The sequence below is a fragment of the Paramisgurnus dabryanus genome, chromosome 14 (genome assembly GCF_030506205.2).
Source record: "Paramisgurnus dabryanus chromosome 14, PD_genome_1.1, whole genome shotgun sequence".
Classification (NCBI taxonomy): domain Eukaryota; kingdom Metazoa; phylum Chordata; class Actinopteri; order Cypriniformes; family Cobitidae; genus Paramisgurnus; species Paramisgurnus dabryanus.
The window spans coordinates 4801641-4823822 of record NC_133350.1 but is presented as its reverse complement, the minus strand read 5'-3'; the positions used below and the strand labels follow the sequence as shown (position 1 = coordinate 4823822).

General features: G+C 38.3%; 1 protein-coding gene across 2 annotated transcripts in view; it reads right to left on the bottom strand.

Moving 5' to 3' along the window:
- Positions 1-21692, bottom strand: part of ephb2b (eph receptor B2b) — a 168121-nt gene extending 146429 nt beyond the window's left edge. The window contains exon 1 of one of the 2 annotated variants that reach the window (XM_065241175.2): positions 21511-21692. In XM_065241175.2, the coding sequence (XP_065097247.1) occupies positions 21511-21565 (55 nt within the window). In that variant the 5' untranslated portion in view covers positions 21566-21692. The remainder of the gene's footprint in view (positions 1-21510) is intronic. The other variant, XM_065241176.2, reaches the window with a different exon arrangement.
- Between the last annotated feature and the right edge of the window lie 490 nt (positions 21693-22182).

Sequence of the window (22182 nt, the reverse complement as noted above, 5' to 3'; positions counted from 1 at the left end):
AAATAGATAGAAAGAACCAATAAGATTTAGCTAAATAGCAGACATTTTCAGAGTCATTCTTCATCAATAAGTCGGTAGGCTGTATCTTTCAGTGGCACATAATAACTGTTGGTCGCTACACTTAATACATTTAGCATCGGCACTGATCACAAATCGATCAGTGTTGCTTTGCCCTCGTTTAGCAACGCATCTCAGTGTTGTGTCAATAATCCTACAAATTACAAAGTAATCCTCCAACAGCTTCTGTTGAGCCGAACTCATATAGATTAGTCCCATCGTGACACGAATTGGTTTGTGTTATAAAACAGACTCTCTCAACAGCACAACAAGAAAAAACGTCCTATCAACAGACCGTCTGTGTACTCTATGAAAAGGTCACAAACTACATGATTCCTGCCAGTTTGCTTCAAAATACCCCAACCTAGTCTTTCTATAATTCAATTTGTATGACCTGCCCAAGACATCTAAGGTCTGTTTGTAATCAGTTTGAGGCAGGCCGGCATTACGTTGTAACGGAGGAAACAAACGTGACAAAGTTCAAACTCTTTTTTAGCTTTGCTGGAAAACTCATTCCTTATTCTATCAAATCCAAGGGTAGGAGGAATTCCTCAGTTGAGCTCCGCCAATCAGTGCAAAAGTGAGGTCAAGGTGCCACTTCCCCTCCCATTTTTCATTGGCGAGTGTTTATGTCACAGCTTTGAATGTAATTTTGCGGGGACAGAATATGTAATTGGCTTTGACTGGAGGCAAGTATTATGTATCTGTCTCCAAATCACTGATGATTAGGCATTTGTTTGATGTGTGAACATACGGACTCACTTATCACCAAAAAGCCCTTGACTTACATCAAGTCTGTTTTGCTGTGAAAACACAGGCCATTCCTGGCGTGATGAGGGCACAATCACTAAAAGTGAATGATGGAGACTGGACTAATCAAGGCCTCTGGTAAGCCTAACAATGTGGGTGTTATTTTGGGTGTTCTGAATTTAAAGGTGGCTTTGGGCTTTGTGTACCTCAAAGCTCCAATCCTTTGAAGTGCAAAAATGATTTGAAGAAAAAAAAAAATTGAAATATACTTCAGTGGAAATAGTGCAGGCAAATGCAAGATCTAAAAGAAATAAAATATGTGGGGAGTTGATTGCAAAAAGATCAAACAACCAATAGAGGTGTTTGGGGCATTTGTCATAAATCTCAGTTATTTTATTCTGTAGAGACAGTAAGAAAGAAGAGAAAATGGGTTCATGGGATAGTTCGGCCAAAAATGATATTAAACCCATGATTTACTCACCCCCAAGCTGTCCAAGATGCATATGTCCATCATTTTTCAGACGAACACATTTTCAGTTATTTTAGAGAATGTTTTAGGTCTTTCAGTTAATCAAATGTAAAATTACAGGGTCCACTCCTTCAAGTCCAAAAAATGTTTATCCATCCTTTACTAAATAAATCCAAATGGCTCCACAATGATAAACAAATGCCTTCTGAGGGAAATCCGTGCTGTTTTGTTGTAGAAGTATCCATATTTTTATACTTTATAAATGAAAATAACTAGCTTCCGGCAACACCGCCATAGACTCCTCTGTATTCAGAAGAGAGTATCAGCGAAGTGTACGCACTTTTCTTAGTGACGTATGACAAATTCGGGCACAGAGCAGCAGCACAGAATCCTCCGTAAACTGCATACGCTCTCATCTTAAATGCGGACGCGACCAAGATGGCAGCGTTACCAGAAGCTAGTTATTTCGTTTATAAAGTTTTAAATATGGATATTTATATTTCTTCAACAACACCACACGGATTGCCCTCAGAAGGCCTTTATCATCGTGGAGCCGTTTCGATTTATTTTGTGAAGGATGGATGCACATTTTTTGGACTTGAAGGAGTGGATCCTATAACTTTACATTTGATTAACTGAAACATCTAAAACATTTTCTAAGATAACTGTAATGTGTTTGTCCGAAAAATTATGGATGTATGCAGTTCGGACAGCTTGGGGGTGAGTAAATCATGGGTTTAATATCATTTTTGGCCGAACTATCCCTTTAAGCTCACTCAGGTAACTGGTAAACTGGTTTTTACCAAAATTAACGTGACTGAATCAAATTATATATGTTATTACATTTACACATTTGGCAGAGACTTTTATCTAAAGTGAATTACAGTCACAAGGTATACATTTTTTTCTGTATCTGTGATCCCTTGGATCGAACCCAGGACCTTTTGTGCAGCTTACATTAAGCTCTACCAATTAAGATGCATAACTTTAGTATGTTACCTTAAATGCTACATTTTTTTTATTAATCATTCCCATGCATTATAAATATCTGGGAATATCATAGCAGAGCTACCCTCCAGGCAACAAACTTTTAGACTAACAGTATTTGCAGGCTCTGAGGCCAGTCCAGGGCATATGGACCACACTGTCAGATTGCAGATGAGCCACGGCAAGACATCAGAGAGGGAGCTAGTCAAGCAGAGACTCCAATCTCTCAACCAGGCAGAAATCCAGCTGCAGCCTGCCTTACTCTGCTCAACAATGTCCAATCCATTTAGCGCTAAACCATCGCTGTCTAAAATGGCTGTAATGGCTTGAAAACGGCAGATTAAAAATCTCATTTATTTTCCAGAATGTGTCCTACTGCATTTTATATGCAAATCGAGGTTGAAATTATACATTGTGCAACGGTCTTCAAGCCGATCCGAACATGCCGTTGACACGCGACCCCGGCCACAATCGAAAATGGGACCAATAAGGTACAATTTAATAGTCACTCTCAACAAAACACCTGGCAGGACAGACAAAAGAAGCATCTCTGCCATGGTTTCTACTTCCATTTCTGCCAATACTTCAAACGTTTGCTATGAATAGCACCCTAAGCTCTCGCTATCTACTCTCAATCAATGCGAAAGCAGATCACTGAAACAACAAGGCTGACACAAATAATCCTTGTAGGCCAGTATGCCATAGTGTGCTAGTGCTGGATTTGATCCAGAAAAAACATTTCCAGAGCTTCAGGCATGAGTACAGCTCTTTGTCCCGATTGAACTTCCTTCTTCCATTATTTCAATATACTTATAGTATTTTGTGTGCCAGCTGAGATCCCGAAAGCAAACTAGCGTGAGTTGTCTGAAAAGCTAAAACAATGACAGCCACATTCTTTTGTGCCAGCTCTGAAGATTAATACTCATCCATGAGAGAAACAGGTGTAGGTGAATGATACGAACCGCCCTCCGTCAATGAGAAAGACGTCACTAATTCATACAAATAGGATGGTCCTTTGTGAATTAAAGAACAACACATCTGGTTCCAGTTGCCTTGGCTTACCTAATGCAGAGGCTGGTTAAATCTATGAAGAGCCCTTCAGTGCATTTCACCATTCATCATCGGGCACCGCAGAGAGAGGTTTGGGGAGTATCAGATGTGGTCCAACTCCAGTCTTAATTAGAAGATTAGAAATGATTTTCCTGAACATAGTTAATGCTCTGAACACACTCAGCCGGTGTAATGCATTGCCCTGCTCCGGTATGCCAAGATCGACCTGAGTAATGAGCATATTAAATGCACTGCTGACAGAAGAAAGCCATTTGGTGCGCTAGCGTAGAACTCACCGCTTTCCAATGAAAATATTTGATTATTGTATACAGTCCCTGAGTTTTAAAGACCCAGCCTCTGAATCTTTCCCAAACCAAGATGTGCATTTTTAGACAAATGTCAGGATGACTGGAAGGTGCATTAGAAGTGGATCTTAAATAAATTGTCCTTATTTAATATGCTGTAGTGACCAGCCTTTGAGCTGGTGCATGTCTGCACATTAGGGTACACTGTAAGGATATGGGCTTGTTTTAAATGTATTTAAAAATTGGTCTTCATGTGGCACACAATTGCCATTAGGGTTTCATGATGTAAAGGTGCAATGGAAAGTAAAATGCACTGTTCGTCCATCAGTCATGTAAAATGTGTAAATACTCAAATTGCTGCACCTATGCAAAATTCCCTGCAACATACACTCAAACTTATGTCAACAAAATCCTGTTGTCAAGGTCTTACGTGAAGCATGCGAGGAATTTGACTGTAAATATTTTCAAAGGCTACAAAAGGCTTTTTAAATCGAAGTGGGCGATGAAAGACAAGAGAGACGAGGACAAATTTTAACCTCTCAAACAGAAAAACAAACCAACGGTGAATTATTATCAAACTTTTGTTTGGTTGCCAAAAGGCATTAGTTTTAAGTTTTAAAATGCTTACTGTCTCGCTGAAAAATACCGAAAAGCTTTTAGCAAAGATCCTACAAATGAAAAACCGCTGCCACACATAGAGTAGGCTCTCAATTACTCTTTACAAAGGAAGGTGTTTTTTTTGGATGACAACCAAAAAACTGTGAGCATTGTGTTGTAAGAAATGAATCGAGATGCCAATATCCTTTCTCTGCTGAGTTGTATGAATGAGTCAAGGGCTCTCATGCAGTATTCATATCCTCAACAAAAGATTTTCTTGGCTGATAAATCTGTTGCCATCAGGACATGGACAGGCTAATGTCTGACTTTCAATAAGAATGGACGGCAGGGCAATAGGGAGTCGAGGGCGAGAGAGGAACCTGTTGATTCTGTTTTTCTCCTTCGTGTCAAAGGCAACGAAGCTGAATCAAAACCATGACGCTGTCTGTGTATACCCATCAAAGCCAGACTGACAACTGGGTGTACGGACAAAAACTAGCCTGGTATTTCCTCACAACTGTAATTATCATACCTGTGGATACAGCGTGAAAAAACATTCTGGGTGGGTGAAAACTACTGCATTCATTATATACGCAGTACCACATTAAAAGCAAGAGAATGAAAAATTAGGCGCTAAATGCATTCAAACTGACTTACAGTGCATTACCACAAGGTATATATTTATTTTTTATCACTATGTGTGTTGCCTGGGTTCGAACCTACAACCTTTTATGCTGCTAACTCAATGCTCTATACGTCCAACATAGTGCCCACGGGCACCAGGTTGCCCGCACAGTCTGCGAGTTGCCCGCCAAGGCACATTCTATTAATAGTCTCAATTTTAATACTTATTTATTACATATTTTTATATTAGCTTGGCATCTTTTATGTATGTTAACATTTTAAACAGTGGCGGCTCGTGACTGCTCTTCCAAGAGGCGCAAATTCCAAATATGTGTTTGGGGTGTCTTGTGCATCACGTGTTTTGTCAAAATAAGTGCCTGCTGCACACGCATCAAAACCGTTTATGATTAAAGAGACGCTAACATTCACAAAATACACGCAAGACACTCCCTTAACAGTAAACTCTGATTATGCATGAGATTATGTGAGCATCTGGCAAAAGCAAGCGTCTCTTTTATCATAAACCCTTTAGATGCATGTGCAGCAGGCACTTTTTTTGATAAGACACTTGATGCACACAGGTTCACTCGACACATATTTTAAAAGTACGAACCTCACAAATGACGGGCTACATACATGTTGTGACGAACTTCGCATCATGCGCCATCGAAAAAAGAAGTTACCGGCCGCCACTGATTTTAAACAATGATTAAACATATCAACAAGTAAAATTAAATAAAATCAACAAGTTAAACAAAAAAATTTTGAGTAAACTATACTGTATCAAAAAAAGTAGCCCTCCAGATTTCATCCATTGTGGTAGCCCTTAATCACAAAAAGATTGGAGACCCCTGCTCTATAAACGCTATACACTGTAGATATTAGGGATGAGGCAAGCATCACTAAATTGTTGCTTATACTTTTATTCAAACTTTTCCATGTGTTTTAAGTTCATAAATGCTACTTCAAATTGTGTGATTTGCTAAAAGATGTGTGCTTGCATGTTTCTAAGCAATCGCCTGTTAAACAGTAATACAGCTGTACGGGATGGAGCATAAGAAAAAACCTTAATGCTTACTGAAGGAAAAACTTCATCCTTATCTAGGAACCAGAAAATTTAGGGTGGAACCACTAAACTACCAGCTACAACACCATAGCAACCACCCTAGCAACCATGCTAAAAACCACTCAGAATACCTTAAAATCATGTTGATGTCTTATGCACAGTCAAATACCGCTCACATTTTCTTCATTAATCAAAATCTAGTTATATTTGTAGTTTATTCACCCTCGCAGTATGAATTTATCGCAGTAATGCAATATCTGTGATTTACTTGTGATAGATGACATCAAGCATGAGAAGCCAAATAACCCTGCCCGCCCAAAATGAATGACTTTTCCTTAGAGGTAATTGTACATTTTCATATTTCATGTGTTAACATAATGAAAATATCTGAAAACGTAAATGAAAATATGCAATTGGGTGATAAAGTGATACAGCCCTCTTAACGCTTTATCAACATGAGGACTGCACTTCACGGGGCAGTTAAAATCCTTAGGGCAGTTTACTCTGGAGACCATGGATGCCTCTGCATTATCTGATATAATGTGGGTTCTTTTGTTCCCCAGAGGAGTGGAGAAACACTATTATGAGTACAGCGGTTGAAAGCGTGTTGAATAATGCATGCTGAGTTAATTAATTCACAGGGTGCTTTGATCGAACAGTGCGCGTTCATACCACCGTTCCCCAGAGAAGATTTCAACCCTGTGCCTAAACAACCTCGGCAGGGACGCCCTCCTTTTTTTTCCCCAGACACAGGAGAGCAGGTTAGACGTGGAGCCTGGATGATTGTCATTCACCACCTGTAATCCCCCCCGACACACGTGCGCACATAATTCCGCACTGCCACAATTGGGAATCCGGCAACCCCGTGGAACGGGCAAGGTAGCTTAGTCTGCATCGTGCTGTCTGTCTTTCTCTACACCCCTCCCGTTTATTCCTTCACGTTCCTTTGTTTTGTTGGATTGTTTCGTCCGTTTGCCCATCTAGCAGTTTTGACACATGTAAGGTGAGAAGAAACCCAAAGCGCGAAAACTCTACATCTGGTCCTGGTCCCTCAAAGAAAACACATGTTCTGTGATGGCCCTGGGCGAAATCATGTCTAACTGACGTACTCTTAAATCTTTTGACACTGATGAGGTCTTAGTACAAAGCAGAGTGACAAGTAATGTTTCCTTCACATCGATCCTGCCACACTGGTCTAGTCCAGTTAATATTTCACTCTTTGCATATGGAGAAGCTGATAAAACGGGGAATGGCGCGGTTTGGCTGAAAGGAAGATTGTGAGTGAAAGAAACAGATTAAGAGGACGAAAGAGAGCTCGGTTTACAAAGAACAGAGAGTGGATAGAGGGCCAACAATAGAGATTGAGGTGGCAGCTGAGTGCCCATCTTTGAGTGTAGTGGATTGTGTTGTCTACGAGGTCACCGAGCATTGCCCTTCAGCTACACAACTCAAGTGAGGCAGCTTAAGATTCCTCTCCTCTCCTGGTTTCAAGGATTTGGAGATGTTGTCTAGAGGGTGCCGGTAGAAACCAAAACAGTCCTGAACAAAATCCAGCGAGCGGTTACTTTGTGTCCCTACCTGAAGCGGTTTTCACATCTCAAGTACATCGTTTAAGATTCGAGTGTAAACCAGACTGCTTTGCAGTGTGCAAACAATGCTATACTTCCTGAATATAAAAAAGACCAACTTCACGCTAACGTATAGGGAAACTTCCAACGGCTGCCACTGCCAGTTTTCCGTCGGAATGTACTGCTAAAGAGCTTTGAACCTGCCAAAGGATAAAGAGGTTAAATGTGAATCCATTAGGAGAACAAGGGGTGCTGCCAACCAGTCTCCATCCATTATTCAAAAAACATGACTCTCCCATATGCAGACATTATTTATGATGTGCGGTAGATTTATGCCAAAGACATGTGCTAATCATCAATGTCCCTGGGTAATGCAAACCACGTGATGCCATATGAGTTTAAAGAAAATCAATTTGTATTTCATGTACATGTGTATGTGTGGTTGTTTCTGACCTAGCTGTACTTAAGGGAGAACATTCTTGATAAATGCCTCCAGAACTTAAATGCTTAAATACAAAAATATGCTTTTGAGGATGTCCTCAAAGGAAATATGGTTGATGAAGAGGTTAAATAAGGTATAATAAAAATCTCTAAAATGCCAAACGTTTATTATCAGTATAAATTAATATAGCAATCATGGGTGGTTTAATTTAAAAACAATAGATGTCAATAGGCAGCCCAATTTAGATGTATATTTTATGTTATTTTTATTCAATATACATTATGTCATCATAATAGTTGTAGAAATTGAGTCACGAAAGGACTGAAATAACATAATTGCATGATGGTAGTTGAGTAAGCTGCCCTTTAATGGCAATCAAATCAATCTGGATCGTATGGCTTGGTTTCTGTCAAACAGAATTTCTGAATAGCAAGTACTGGAGTCTGATTTTATATTAAATGAAGTCAGTTATTGAAAGCAAAACTTTGCTTCAGACCTTGACTCAACACAAACAATGTGAAATCAATCATTTTGATCCGTGCAAAGAGTATTGAAAGTTCACCATTTAAAGACTAATGTTCATCTGCTCTAAAACCTTCTTTATTTAATAGCCTTTACTGTTGACTTAGATGGAGCAACCTAAATGCAATTCACTCTTGGCAAGTTGCAAGTGGCTGATAACGATCGAAAATGGCCGTCTCCAATAAGTGGCTGGCTTTCTGAGAAGGGTTTTTATAGAGCACTGCATCTTGGAAACAGTCTTGGGTACAAAAACAGCACAGTACATGTGTGGTGTAGCAAAGCATATGTTTGCTTTTAAAACATGTATGAGTCAGAAAACGTTGCTCACTTTTAATGATTTTGGGTAGCAAAGCTGCAGTGTGTAATCCAGTACTGTGCATGTTGACCACATGCTGTACGAAATATAATCTGATTTGAATGATATATCTGACTAACAGCATGTGTGTCCACTGTCCAGGCAGTTTTTTCATGTGCGCAGACATTACTTATTGCTTAATTAAAATTGATGGACAGCTACAATATGGGGGGGTGATGTATAAGTGTCTGCATGTCAATGTCAGGAAATAAAGCTCTGGGATAGTGCTACTCTCAATGGTTGCCTTTAAATAACAAAGGCTTGAAGCTATGCATGATAATAATAATAATTAATATTATTATAAGTATTGTTATTTTTTATTATTATTTCCTGTTGCAAACATGTTCTATGGCCTTGTCATTTCCAATATTGCTCCAATAATTACTACTAAGTAACTACTCTTGTTTCAACACGTATTCAGAAGCAGAGTCAACTTGGCAACCTAAACATGCTACCTTTTCTCAAAGCAATTAAAGTTCAAGTCAGAACATGCATTTTACACAGACAAACTTGAGTTCTGATGTTTTTACGAAATGAACATGTGTTTGTCAGGTCGTGGAATGTGCAAGCATACTGTCTGGATATGATTTTCCCACAAAACCTGACGTGATCCACCACAATGACAAACTATTGCCATGACAACAAAGTAAACCTCCATGCCAAATTTAATTATGTGTGAGTGGTGCTAATGTATATAAATATACACAAAGAAATAAATACACTTGTATGTTCTATATATAATGTCATTGTATACAGTATATATCAGGGCTAGTCAACTCCGGTCCTAGAGTACCGCTGTCCAAAAGAGTTTAGCTCCAAACCTAAACCACACACCTAAAGAGGCTAATCACAATGAAAAACATACCATTATAACATTATTTATCCACATTGTTTTATCTCATGTTATTAGAGATGGATGATATTGGGTTTGTTTGTTTTTCCCGATATGCCGATAATTTTCAACTCATTTTAGCCGATAGCCAATGCCGATATAAGCCAGCAAAAACTGTAATTTGTTTTCTTTGAGTTCCAGAGTTTTTTAAGAATAATCTAATTGAAATAAAACAATGCATAGTCTTTGTACATATTACTATTAAAATCACAGACATAAGCATAAAGGCTGTTACTTGCACTGATCCAGTATACTGATACATATGATCACCAAATTTCACTAAACATAAGTGCGATTATGTGAACTTTGTGTGCTTTGACACAACCTTGTGAGTATTTGACAATGAGAAAAAAAGAAGAAAAGAGAACTTTACTACTCACGAGGTTTATGATCATTCGAGGTTTTCATGGAGGGTCCCGGGTCTGATTAACATTGCGTGTAAAACCGATCGATATAAGTGGACACACATGCCGTTAGTCAGATGTATCAATCAGATCGAATTAATTACACTTATTTTACACTTTTTTAATTAAACTAAAAAAGTAACTTGCATTACTTTTTTTTAAAGTAACTCAAATATTAATGTGTACATTTAAAAAGTAATGTGTTACTTAACTCGTTACTTCAGAAAAGTAATTTATTACGTAATGCACATTAGTTGTAATGCGTTACCCCCAACACTGACAATAAGTCCCTAATGGTAACTGTGATTTGATAGTCTGTGTTGTGTATAGTTTAGCAACCGAGGTGTGGGCTTTGTTGGTTTGCAGTTCAAAGGCTTGCCATGCCCTTGACCCTGTGTTCACACCTCACACACTAATCCAGCTTCAGACCGCTTGTTTCCACACACCAAGGGCGAGACGTGGTCTCCTGGCTCGATCCTGCAGGTGCTCCTATGGCCATATATCAAGGCCCAACAGCCTGAGCCATATGGTCCCTACAAAGAACAGCCTCACATGGCCTTTTTCAGAGGAGGTGTGGGCCCATTATTCACTTTGGAGGGTGGGGGGAGGCTTGTTGGAATAAGTGGCCCTTCCCATCACTCAAAGGACCCCAGCAATGGGCGGAGGAGAGGGACATTTAGGTAAAATCCAGTGTGTGCCCAAAACTGTAGGCCAGTGTGTAATTAAGAACATGTTTTTCCAATCACTCTACGTAGTGGGCCTCTCTGACGGAGAGCCCATCGAGGGACTCATACAGTTACCACATGGATGCAATGTGTCTGCCACATATCACCACAGGCCGCAGATGGGGAGGTGTTCCCAACATAGTGCATGTATCACAAGACAAGCCTGCAGTTGGAAGACGCCATCATGTCACCAACTCCACACATTGTGCTGAGTGTTTTGGGGCGGCACTTAATAATTCATTCTAAGCCCACCACGCAGTGCTGAAACATCAAATGCAGATTTATGTTCTCGCTTAATCACCGGCTACTGTTTAATTTAGTTAATAATAAGAAATACCCTCAGACTGATTGATATAACGAGTAACTGCTTTGCCAAAAGGGAACACAGGGAAAAGCTGTGTTTCATATAAATGATGACTTGGACCAGTAAAAAAGCTCATGGCGAGGAATCAAAGGAGGTTTGGAGGGTGAGAATAATCTTAACCATTCAAACCAAAGCTTAAAAGATCTAACCATATGACAGTAAAGACAGCATAAATCGTGTAAATAGAGTTAAGTGTGTTTTATCCAATGCAATGCTTTGACGGATTTGACTGCATGCATAAAACAAAGGAGAAATCGTATCGCTCAGCATTGTAATTGATATGCCGGCCCACTCCCATGGGGACGGGGGTGTCATAAACAGGGGAAATTGCTTGGGTGGTATTGTTTATTTTCCTAGACTGATTAAACTCACTTGACTTGTGATAAGAACAGAGCAGGTGGCAAGGATGCCTACGCTGAAAACAGAAAACAATCAAATCCATGCTGAATCGATCTAATTTACAGATTATGCTATACAACCCAAGCGTAAAAATCGTCACCCTCCAACATTTCGCATAGCTACTGTGGTTGACTGTGATTCTGATAGATTGTGGGTAATGCTTGGAAGTGACAGCCAAGCTAAACCCATATGCATGACATCTTGTGTTAGTGTCAGATAAAAACGGTATTCAGCATATGCGGTGTGCGAAATAACATTCTGCACATTAACTCTCCGTCACATGATTCATTCATTTTAATAGAACAGCCTCCTCTTTACATCAATTCCCTCAGGAGGCTCTATAGATTTTCCAGCTGCCTGCCCGAATGATCCATGATGATTATTATCTGAAAGGTAGGGCTGGAGAAGGTATGGAAAATAGTCATCACTCTTTTCGAACCCTTTATTGGGCTGCTGTTTCAGTGAGCATGTGTTACATGAAAGCTACAACGATTCCAGACATGGTTTTACCAGCCACAGTGGTTGCATATCTCAGTATTTTGGCTGCATTGATTTTGTGGATCTCAAAGAGCCTACTAAAAAATGTATCGTATAAGAGACAACCAATAAACGAGCAATGTCGCTTTGTAAATCCTTTCCTATTAAATCTGATAAGTTGATTCCATTTGTTTTGTAAATTTGAGAAAGACAAAATATTCATTTGTTAAGCTTTGTACTTTCTAGTAATTACAGTATTTGCAAAACAATAATGAGTTGCTTATCTATGAATGTTACAGTAACTACCTAATGTTTCTGCATTAAGCAGCATCCAGTGTCTAAACTAAACTGTAAGTGAACTGAAAAGTAATATACATGTGTAGGATTGCAGGTTTTCCAAAATGATAGTCACATCAAGATTCCATTATCACCACTTTAGGATACATGTCACATTTACAATCTGCATCTGTAGAGATACATATGGGATTCACTAGTGTTTTCCCTGACAGCAGATAATCATATTTTATACATTTTGTCTTTTTTTAAATATATTTTATACATATAATGTAGCCTAGAAAATAATAACTTTCACTATTGTCTATATTTAATATAGCTACAGTGAGCATTGACTTGCAAGCTCATCTAACTGTTAAGTTATGAAAGACAAATGTATGTGAGTCACTTTCAAGAAAAACATATAATTATAAATCAGCACATAATGGCATCACAACATGCTGTGAGACAAGTGGCTGAGAGAAAGAACATAACACATATTTTCACATAAGGCTTGTTTGCTCAAGGTTTGTAAGGCACTATTTTTTGTAAAACTGCTGATGTAAAAGACTATACAAATACATTAAATTGGATAAAGTAGGCCCTCATGAAATTCACAGAGAAATAAATTTCAGAACCTTATATTATTTTTTGCCAGCCTTAAAATATGTTTTGTAATATTTTAATGAAATAAACATATTAAATATATTTGCTGTCCCCATGACAGCAGTTACTGAGCTGCTTTTTCTCGCACATTAGTAAAAAATAGTGCGCATCATTATGCATTTTGCAGTTTTATATGTGATAAAGTCTGACAGTCAAATGACTGTGAAACTCTGTTGATGCACGGTAAGTGTTAGATTTTGTTTTCGGAAGCAGGTATTTTTGTAACTCAAAATACATAACTCCATGAGCCTTCCAAAAATGGGTATAGTGTCTAGACACATTTCTTATAAAGAAATTTGCTACTTTCTGTCTGTAAGTTTTCTTTTTTATATTCTTTAATGTCTTTGTGTGTGGTTTTATGTATTTATTTATTTTATTGGATATTTACAGTACTATGGTCAACACTAGTTTTTTGTAGAGCTATATAAATAAAATTACAATACAATGCAAAAAGAAAAAAAAAGTCTTAAAGCCTCACAAATTCTTTAAAGCAGTCCTGAACTACAGAGATCACACCCACCTGCTGCCCTTTACTAATATTAACCCCCTTTAATGTGCTTATCAGAGATAATACAGAGAAAAATTAAGACTGTCCACTATGGTGCAGTCCTGACTTAATGGACTGCAACAGCTTTACACCTAATATAATATGCTATTACCTTTCTGTTGTTATAACCCTCGGTTTCAAGCTTCTTTATGTCCTTACCTTCACAATTTATTCTATTGTATATTTATTATTTTACTCCGACTGTGGCTAAGTCGTGAGCAATTACAGGCTTAGGCAATTACCTAAACCACCAGCAGTTCATAAACATTCAATTATACCTTTTAATATGTCACAGTGATATTGACTTCAATCAAAACAACAAAACATCACAGGCTATGAGTTGTCTGAAGGGTTCATACTAAATAGGAATTAATAAGCAAATAACAGAGGATTACCCCCCGTTTTCTAGTCACAGCTATAGGCCAAATCACTCAATTATCTTTGTTAATTTCCTCTGTGCCAAGCTAATGCAATTACATGCAAACAAACTGCTCAATTGTAACACTTTTCTCTATGCCACACTTTGCCTTTCAGCAACAGGTAATTTTGATTAGCTCAGCCTGTCAAAAACAGCCTAGCCATTGGCTGATGCAAGATCTCCAGAAAGGACAAACAGCTGTGGTGCGACCGCCGACCGGCTTACTATGCATTTCATTTTTAAATCTGCCTTTATGAAGTGCAGCAGTTCATTTAGAGGTTTAAAAGTAAGAAAGTGCCAAATGGACCTCCTGTATATTATTTTTAAATAATTCTGTCACCACATGGCCAATTGCATGCATCCATTGATTAGCCATGAAAAAGTCACAGGTGGCTTGGAAATGAAGTCAGGGTGTTAATCCTGTAAGGAGGAGGCTGACACATAGCCCAAAATGAAGTTTGTTCCAGCTCACACTGCACCGCCAATCCAGTCTGTTTTTGGCAGAATACAACCATGCGAGAAGTGTAATTCAGCACTAGTGTGAAAGCGAAATGCCCCAATGCAAAATATTTTGGTTACAATCAATGAATGTTTACACTTTGTCAAATTATTCCAAGTTTGACGCTTCATTCCTATTTCTAGGCTTGGAATGTTGAGAATTTACAGTTTAGAATTTTTAATTTTCCGGATATGTCGAGAATTTCATTTAATTTGTCAATCAACAATTGCATTAAAAATCAAACCCCAACCACTGCAAGGTACACATTACAGCAGTCAGAAGCCCAAACGCAATGGACCAACACAATAAAAACAGCATCAGGCATCCTGCGGTTACCAGAGACCCTTGCACTCCTTTCTGGGAAAGTGGAAGCTGCTCTCTGCTCATTCCATCAGAGTGCATGTTGTGACCCAGGCCAGTGCGGAGTGAAAGCCAGCATCTGAGCGGTCCAAGCCCGCCGCTGTGGTTGCCACTGACAGGGATGAAAGCAATAACATCAGGTTGAGTTATAAGGCTACCACGGGTCACATCCCCAAGGAGCCGGTATAAGTCAAGCCGTCAGCCTCCAGCTTGAGAGAGCAAGAGAGGATGTACGCAGTCAAAGCTTGGCAGACATCCTACGGTGGCGGAAATGCCAAGAGACGTCAAGTGTGTGCCGGGTAACAGCGGTTCAGGTGAATGCTGCTTCCTTTTGTGATGCAGATGAGGATGCAATCAGTCTGCCTTTATCTCTGAAGACAGACTGTAGTCTGGGAGACACACGGCACCGCTGCACCAGTTCAGAGGAATTGTGTTTGTCGAACATCTTGATGAGAGACAGCTGTTTAAGGGTGTGCGAACAAGGTCTGACCTCTCACAAGAATACACAACTGTCACTAACTTCAGCATTGTTTTAAAAATCTGTTAAAGCGAGAGTGACATTTGTTTGCTCTTTCAGAAAGCGGAAACCACACGATCTAAGATGTGTACTTATGCATTTCTTCTTCACAGGTGCAGGCGAGAAGGATTACTTTTCCTTGTTTGTTTGTTATTCCTATGCCCCAATTTTATAATTGGGCTTGTGTGTTCTCTTGTGGCACTGAATACTGGTCCAACAATATGGTCAAGTGTAGTATTCACAAATATTATTTACAATGCATACTGTACATAATTATGTAAATGCATACCATATTTGTAAAAAAAAAAAAACTTCACATTGTCACACATACCGATAGTCCATAACAGTGGTCGGTTGGCCTTGCATGCACAAGTTATATCAGCAGGGTTAGTTTATACAATTAGACTCGTTTAATTAGCCCCTTAAGACAACCACCCAACTAAAACTTAATTAGATGAACTACTCCCAGTGCCACAAGCTCTATGTAAAATCACATTCGGGAGTCCATATGAGCAAAAATCTATATTCCGACATTATAAAGGTTCCCTGATGTGATGTTCCAGGTGACAGCTTTATTTCTATAATTCTGACATTCGTCACACATTTTCATCCCTTACGTTCACGTTCCATCTGAACGGTTGCATTATTATGGCTAAAAAAACAGAAAGAACAATAAGAGCTTACATATGCAAGAGTAATTGCATTGCTCACCGCTCTAAAGAGTAAAGGACTGCCTGCATATTTCATTTTGAATGTGTTTTGCAGAATGCTTAGCAAATTGCAGGAGACAGTTTGCATTGCGTCTGGTTACGACAATGAAAAGTGTTCTTGCAAAGTAGGCCAATGGGAATAAGACAGCCAATCTGTTTTCCACCAGTAAGTGCTTATATGTGATTAAATGGATTGATTGGGCAGCATTAAGTCTAAACATTAATGCAGATATAAAGACTGAAATATCTAATCATGCTATGATTTAAGTATGTTCTGTGTATTTGGGTCTCTAGCCCGGCAGAAACATAGCCTGAACGTTTTTTTACTAGAAAATTTCTGGTACTGCAGATTGAAACAATTATCACCTCAAGGAAGAAAAACACGAGCTATCATTTAACTGCTTCAAGAAAAACCCACATGATCTCTAACTACACATTCAAGCGATCTTGAGTACAGAGTACAGTATTCTGTAACATACAGACCCTCATTTGTCCTCCTGCTACACTAACACTACAAGCTCAGGTAATGGTCAGTCTGGCATGTTATTGTTATTTTTAAAGGATACGATCCGCTGAGACGTTGTGTAAATAACCACAGAAATAGCAAAGCATGTGTATGAAAAATGATATGGAAGCATGCAGATCATTCTTTTTGATTGATTCAGGTTTGGTGCATTTTAAATAAAAAACAATTGTGTTTTTAAAATGAATAACCGCAATTCGCAAAACCATAAAAGTGCCAGGATAGATATCACTACAAAAGCACAGAGAGCACAAAGTCAAATTTAAGTCGATGATCTAAGCGAACATAATGAATTCTTAAGTAATAACTTAAGTTTACAAAGTTACACTTTACGATTTCGCAGAAGCCTTAACCGTTCGAGCACTTACAGTATTAAAGAGAGCAAAACGTTTTTTTCAGTATTGACAAATGCACGTTTATGAATTCACCGCCTTTATGATGCATTTACAGGCCCAGCCAAAGCTTTGAAGGGAATAAAGATTTCTATTCCAGTGGGGGAGTGCGTTAGCCTCTTTTTGGATGATGTGACATCACTCCTCGGACTGATCCAGAAAGGAGGAATGTGGTAGACAGCGACTCTGATCCATGCTGCTCACTGGAAACTCCCTTTAGACTACAAATCACTTGCAAAAAACTGCCTGGACCTGACCAAAATAGCCCTAAATTACTGTAAAATAATTACAGGTAGTGTTAAATGGCCTGCATGGATAACGTATACGTGGTTAAACGTTAAAGAGAAGTGGTAATGAGGATAATAATTTTGGTACTCATGAAAATCGCTTTTTAATTTCCACCAAATTACCAGTCATAATCAAATAGCAATATATGAGTTTCACCTTGACTGACATGTTTTAATATTGAGATTACTTTGGTTTAAACAAATGTGAGCTCTTTCGATAGGGTGATTGTCAACAGTTTGTGAATTCTTTAAATTGTTGAACAAGAAACCGGCAGCACTGACACATCTGTAAACCAAAAAAGTCTGATAGCGACAAAAATAACATGAGTGCCGAGAGCGACGAGATCTCTGCTAAAAAAGCTGCCATCAAGCCCATTTCCCATGAGCCTCTCTGCTACTTTCTGCATGGTCAAGGTAGCCCTCGGCCTTTCCCTCGAAACGTGACACCCGACTTACTACAGAAACAACTGGTACCAGCACTAATTGAAATTTTGCATGCAAAGTGACAATAGCTGGGCCCTGGGCAGCATGGATTAAGCACTGAATGGAGGCGGATTCTTTGTGAACGCCACTGCGGAGGCTGGCGTGCAGACGAGCTCCCTGCATCTGCTCATTCAGCAAACTGAGAAAACACAGGATTTCGAGCAGCCGCTCGCTTTACCTTTATCTAATCCTGTTTCTGAACGCCTATATCCACCCCTTCACCATACGCTCTGCCTTTTGTTACGCATCCGAAGAAACTGTAATGCTATGTGTCGGTGTGCACCGCAGTGGCCCACACTCTGCGTATAGTTGGAAACAGACTGGTTCCATTTACATTTGAAAGCGCATTATTCACATTTGGCTGGCATTTCCAAGTGGAAGTGTTGAGATGAGGGCTAAAACGGCTATGTTAACAAACAATAGATTTAATTATACCCCTTTCTGTTGTTTTTTAGTGTTATGGAAATAGATCTTAAAAGCATATCCGGACACAAACTTGGAACAAAAGCTGAGTAAAATTCTTGAAGTGAAATCCAAGTATTTGTATAAAACTAAAACGTTTGACTGATGGTTGTTATAGTTTGAAAATGAAATACTTGAGGAATAAATACTCAAATGAAGTTCTTCTTCTCTTTTTCTTTAAATCTATTTAAACCTGGAACAATGTTTTAAATGTGTACAGAAATCTGAAACTAAATGAATTATAATACGGAAAATATTCTGACGTATAAAGTATAAAGTGGGTCATGAAAATAGTAGTGTGGTACAAACTGCCTCCAAACTGTCTGTGCATGATATTTTTATCCCTTCAAAAATGACATCTACAACTTTCTACAACGTAGCACCACCTTAAATAGTATGTTCTAACAATTTCCAGCACCGTGTTGGCAAGCACATTAATGAAATCTGTGGTCAAATATTTGTATACAGTACATGGGAACAGACGCAGCTGCTTATGAGACGTCTCAGAATGAGAGATAAGTCACACTGTGTCATGACATTATAACAGCAAAATGGAATGCATGCTGGGAATACTGAAATACCAGGGACTGGTGTCCTACTTCCAAAAAGATGCCAACTTTCTGACAAAGTAAACTAAATTTTGCCTAATCAAAGCCTTACTGATAAAATATCTGGTTGAATGATATTTCAAAAACAATGAAGTACGATGTCTTCTCACATGCAAGTCTAATAAGCAACTATTTTTCTTACTTATATTAAAATTCATAGAAAACTGATGCATTGTTCGAGTTATACTCCGAGACAACTGATGAGAAACGGCAGAAATACAACTTTGATATAGAGAAGAGACATAAAAGATTTTTTTTTCCGCTAATTGCTGATGAACTACATACGCAGAGACTAAATTACTTGTAACTTCAAACCGCTGAAGAATAGAAAAACTAACATAGGCCGATAAAAAATAAGAAACTGCTGAAAACTTCAAAGTCCCCAAGACAAGCGTTGTGATTTGATATAAAAACACAATGAGAAGCTGAACCATATTTGTCAATTCACCTGCTGGCTAATCTTTTTTAGATTCACATATGCAAATTTTGCTTGGATCTGTAGATTTATAAAAGCACTTGAAGTACTCAAATATACACTGAGATCTTGAGTGTCACTATAGTGGCCACGCAATCTACCTGTCAATCATACTCTGATGATGATAATACAGACAAATGCACAAATTTAATCAAATACTTTACTTTTGATTCTTCAAAAAATCTAGACATACACAATTGAATACATGATGAAGACATCTTACACACTTTTTGAGGGTAAATATACTGTTGTACAAGGGTGACGTCAAATCTCAGCAACCCATCTTCTCTAAAGCTTGGTATCTCTTTGTTATTTTTAAGGTTAAAACAGCGCTGACCTCTTTTTCAACTCTCATTTTTTTATAAGCGCCATGCTTTAAAGCCATTGGCTGATGAAATAGGGTGACAGTGAGAGGAAGAACAAGGACTGACCAATCACATGATTTTGTGATAAAGCGATCCAGATGAAAAAGAATATTTTCCTCAAATAATTTAACATTTTAAACAAGATTCTTACATTTTTCAAAGAATAACAAAGCACACAAACATAACAAACACAATCTACGTGACTGTTCCTCTGATAACTGAGATATAAGTCACAGTACTGCACAGCGTAAAACAACATGCACAACCAGTGATTTTTTTCAGCTATCCATGCTAGAGAACGTCGCTCATACTATTCAGTATTAAAAACAACAAGCAAAAAACACATTAGGGTACAAAATAAAAACTATGTAAAAATCCTATAAACAATCACAAATACTATTTTAATGCATGATTAAAAAACTCACCTATTATTTTTCTTCTATTAACCTTACTTTGCATATTATTATAAAACATGCACACGTAATAATATAAATTAAATACAATTTTCTGAAATTTTGAAACATTTCAATATTTCAGGCATGAAGACGAGGCTTATGAGATCTTTAGTCAATGCAACAAAAAATTGGCCTTCTTTTCTCAAGTATAAACATACACTCTGGAATTACACGGCAATCTAGAAATTAAAATTACAGCAAAAAAATGTAAAAAAAATTATAATGTTACAGTTAAGTTTTAATGTTTTTTACTGTTCTTTAAAAAAATATATTTAGCACTGATTTATAAGCAAAAGAAAAAAGCACTGTGACTCACAAACTTCCTCAAACTGCAGTGCTGTGTTGAATGAGCTCTTGTTTAATTAAAATACAGCCATGCCTCAATATGCAAATGTCTGCCAATTTTTCTAAGCATGATAAATTATTTTAAACTACAGCACTGCTGTTAGCTTGACTCTCTTTTTTAAACAATTCTCACAGTGTGTATGCAAATGTACAATTATACAAAACACATTTTCCATCAAAGGAATAAAATGATATCTCCTTTCAAAATATCCAACCCAAAAAATACAAAATGAAGCATGTCTGTGTTCACACATTACATGGCTATTAACCTAAGCATCATTAAACTTTAGAAATCAAGCCACAATGGGGTCCTGTCACAATAACACCAATGCCTACTTAAAATTCATTTAGCATAATTTATTGCAAGAACACTGCAAACTGCTGGGAACTGAAATTGTAGCCAGTAATTGAGAATAAACTGTATTAGTTTTGTATTGTATTGTATTGCTTTGTATCCATATGCTTTACTGGAAACCTGTTTCATTGTCCAGCATGCTGATCCCAGCATCACCATTTCAGCTCTGAATACATCCAGCACACCAGCCAATGTATTTAAAACATTATGTGAACGTTATACTTGGAAAAATTAAAGGCGAAAATACACATAGGTGGCTTGTTTTAATATAACACCACGTCTGCAATTATTGTACAATTAAAGCTGAAAGGGGCGCGAGCCTTAAATTCGTGCGTCTCGTGCACGCACGTATCTGAGCTTTGGGATAAAACAACCTATATTGATGCTGCTGAACATTGAAAGAAGAAAATGTTTGATCTACAATATGCTGTATTTACACGTGTTTATTAAGATAAACACATTTTCACCTGGGATGATTTTCCAACGGATTTTACCTCACAGACCCCAATGAAGGCAAAACCTCCTGGTCGGAAATTGCAACCGTTCAAAAACGCCACATTTGTCCCAGTACCTATACACCCACATTTATAATTGGTGGAAAAAATGCTTTCGTATCTTATTTCTTGAAAGGCATTCAAAACTAACGTGCCGTGACCGTAAACTCTCACTCGGTCGGCAAGATGCTGGAGTCGCAAAACACGGAGGGAAACATCTTACCTTCAACAGCCAGGACCGACGGTAGAGTCCATAAAATCCATAGGATATCCATCATTGGTTTCTTAAAGGTGAAATGATAAAAAGTCCACGGATTCAAATAAAACGAGCCCTGAAAGCCATTGATATCAGACGCTGGCGCAGACCGGCAGACTTTCACCGTCCGTTGAATGAATACGATGCCATAAACACACAACTAAAATTCTAAGCGAGTGTGGACGAGACCAATCGAGGCAGACGAGGGGGGCGGTGGTTTCGAGGACCGCGAGCGATCGGGCACAGGATGGATATGCTTAGAAACAACCCTTCACGAATAAGAACCAGCCTTGTTTAAGATTATTTTATTGATAAGGATCGACCCAAGCCGATTCTCGTGCATGCGGATATAAAAGCGTGAAGCCAACTCACCCGAAAGAGCAAATTTCCTCTTTCCCACCTGTCAATCAAAGCTAGAGCGTAACTATTTAGCCTTATCAGTGCATGTTCGGTGGCAATTTTGTGGCTATTGGGAAAAACTGAATGGGTGGTTTTATTCTGATAATATAAATTTGTTTCGATTAAACTGTTTTAACACTTGTTCTGATGGTTATGGAATACACTCGCCCTCATTTATCTGTGTTTCGTCGTCTTCATTAAAAGTTAAGGTAAGATTTTGAATCTTTTGAAACAACTGTT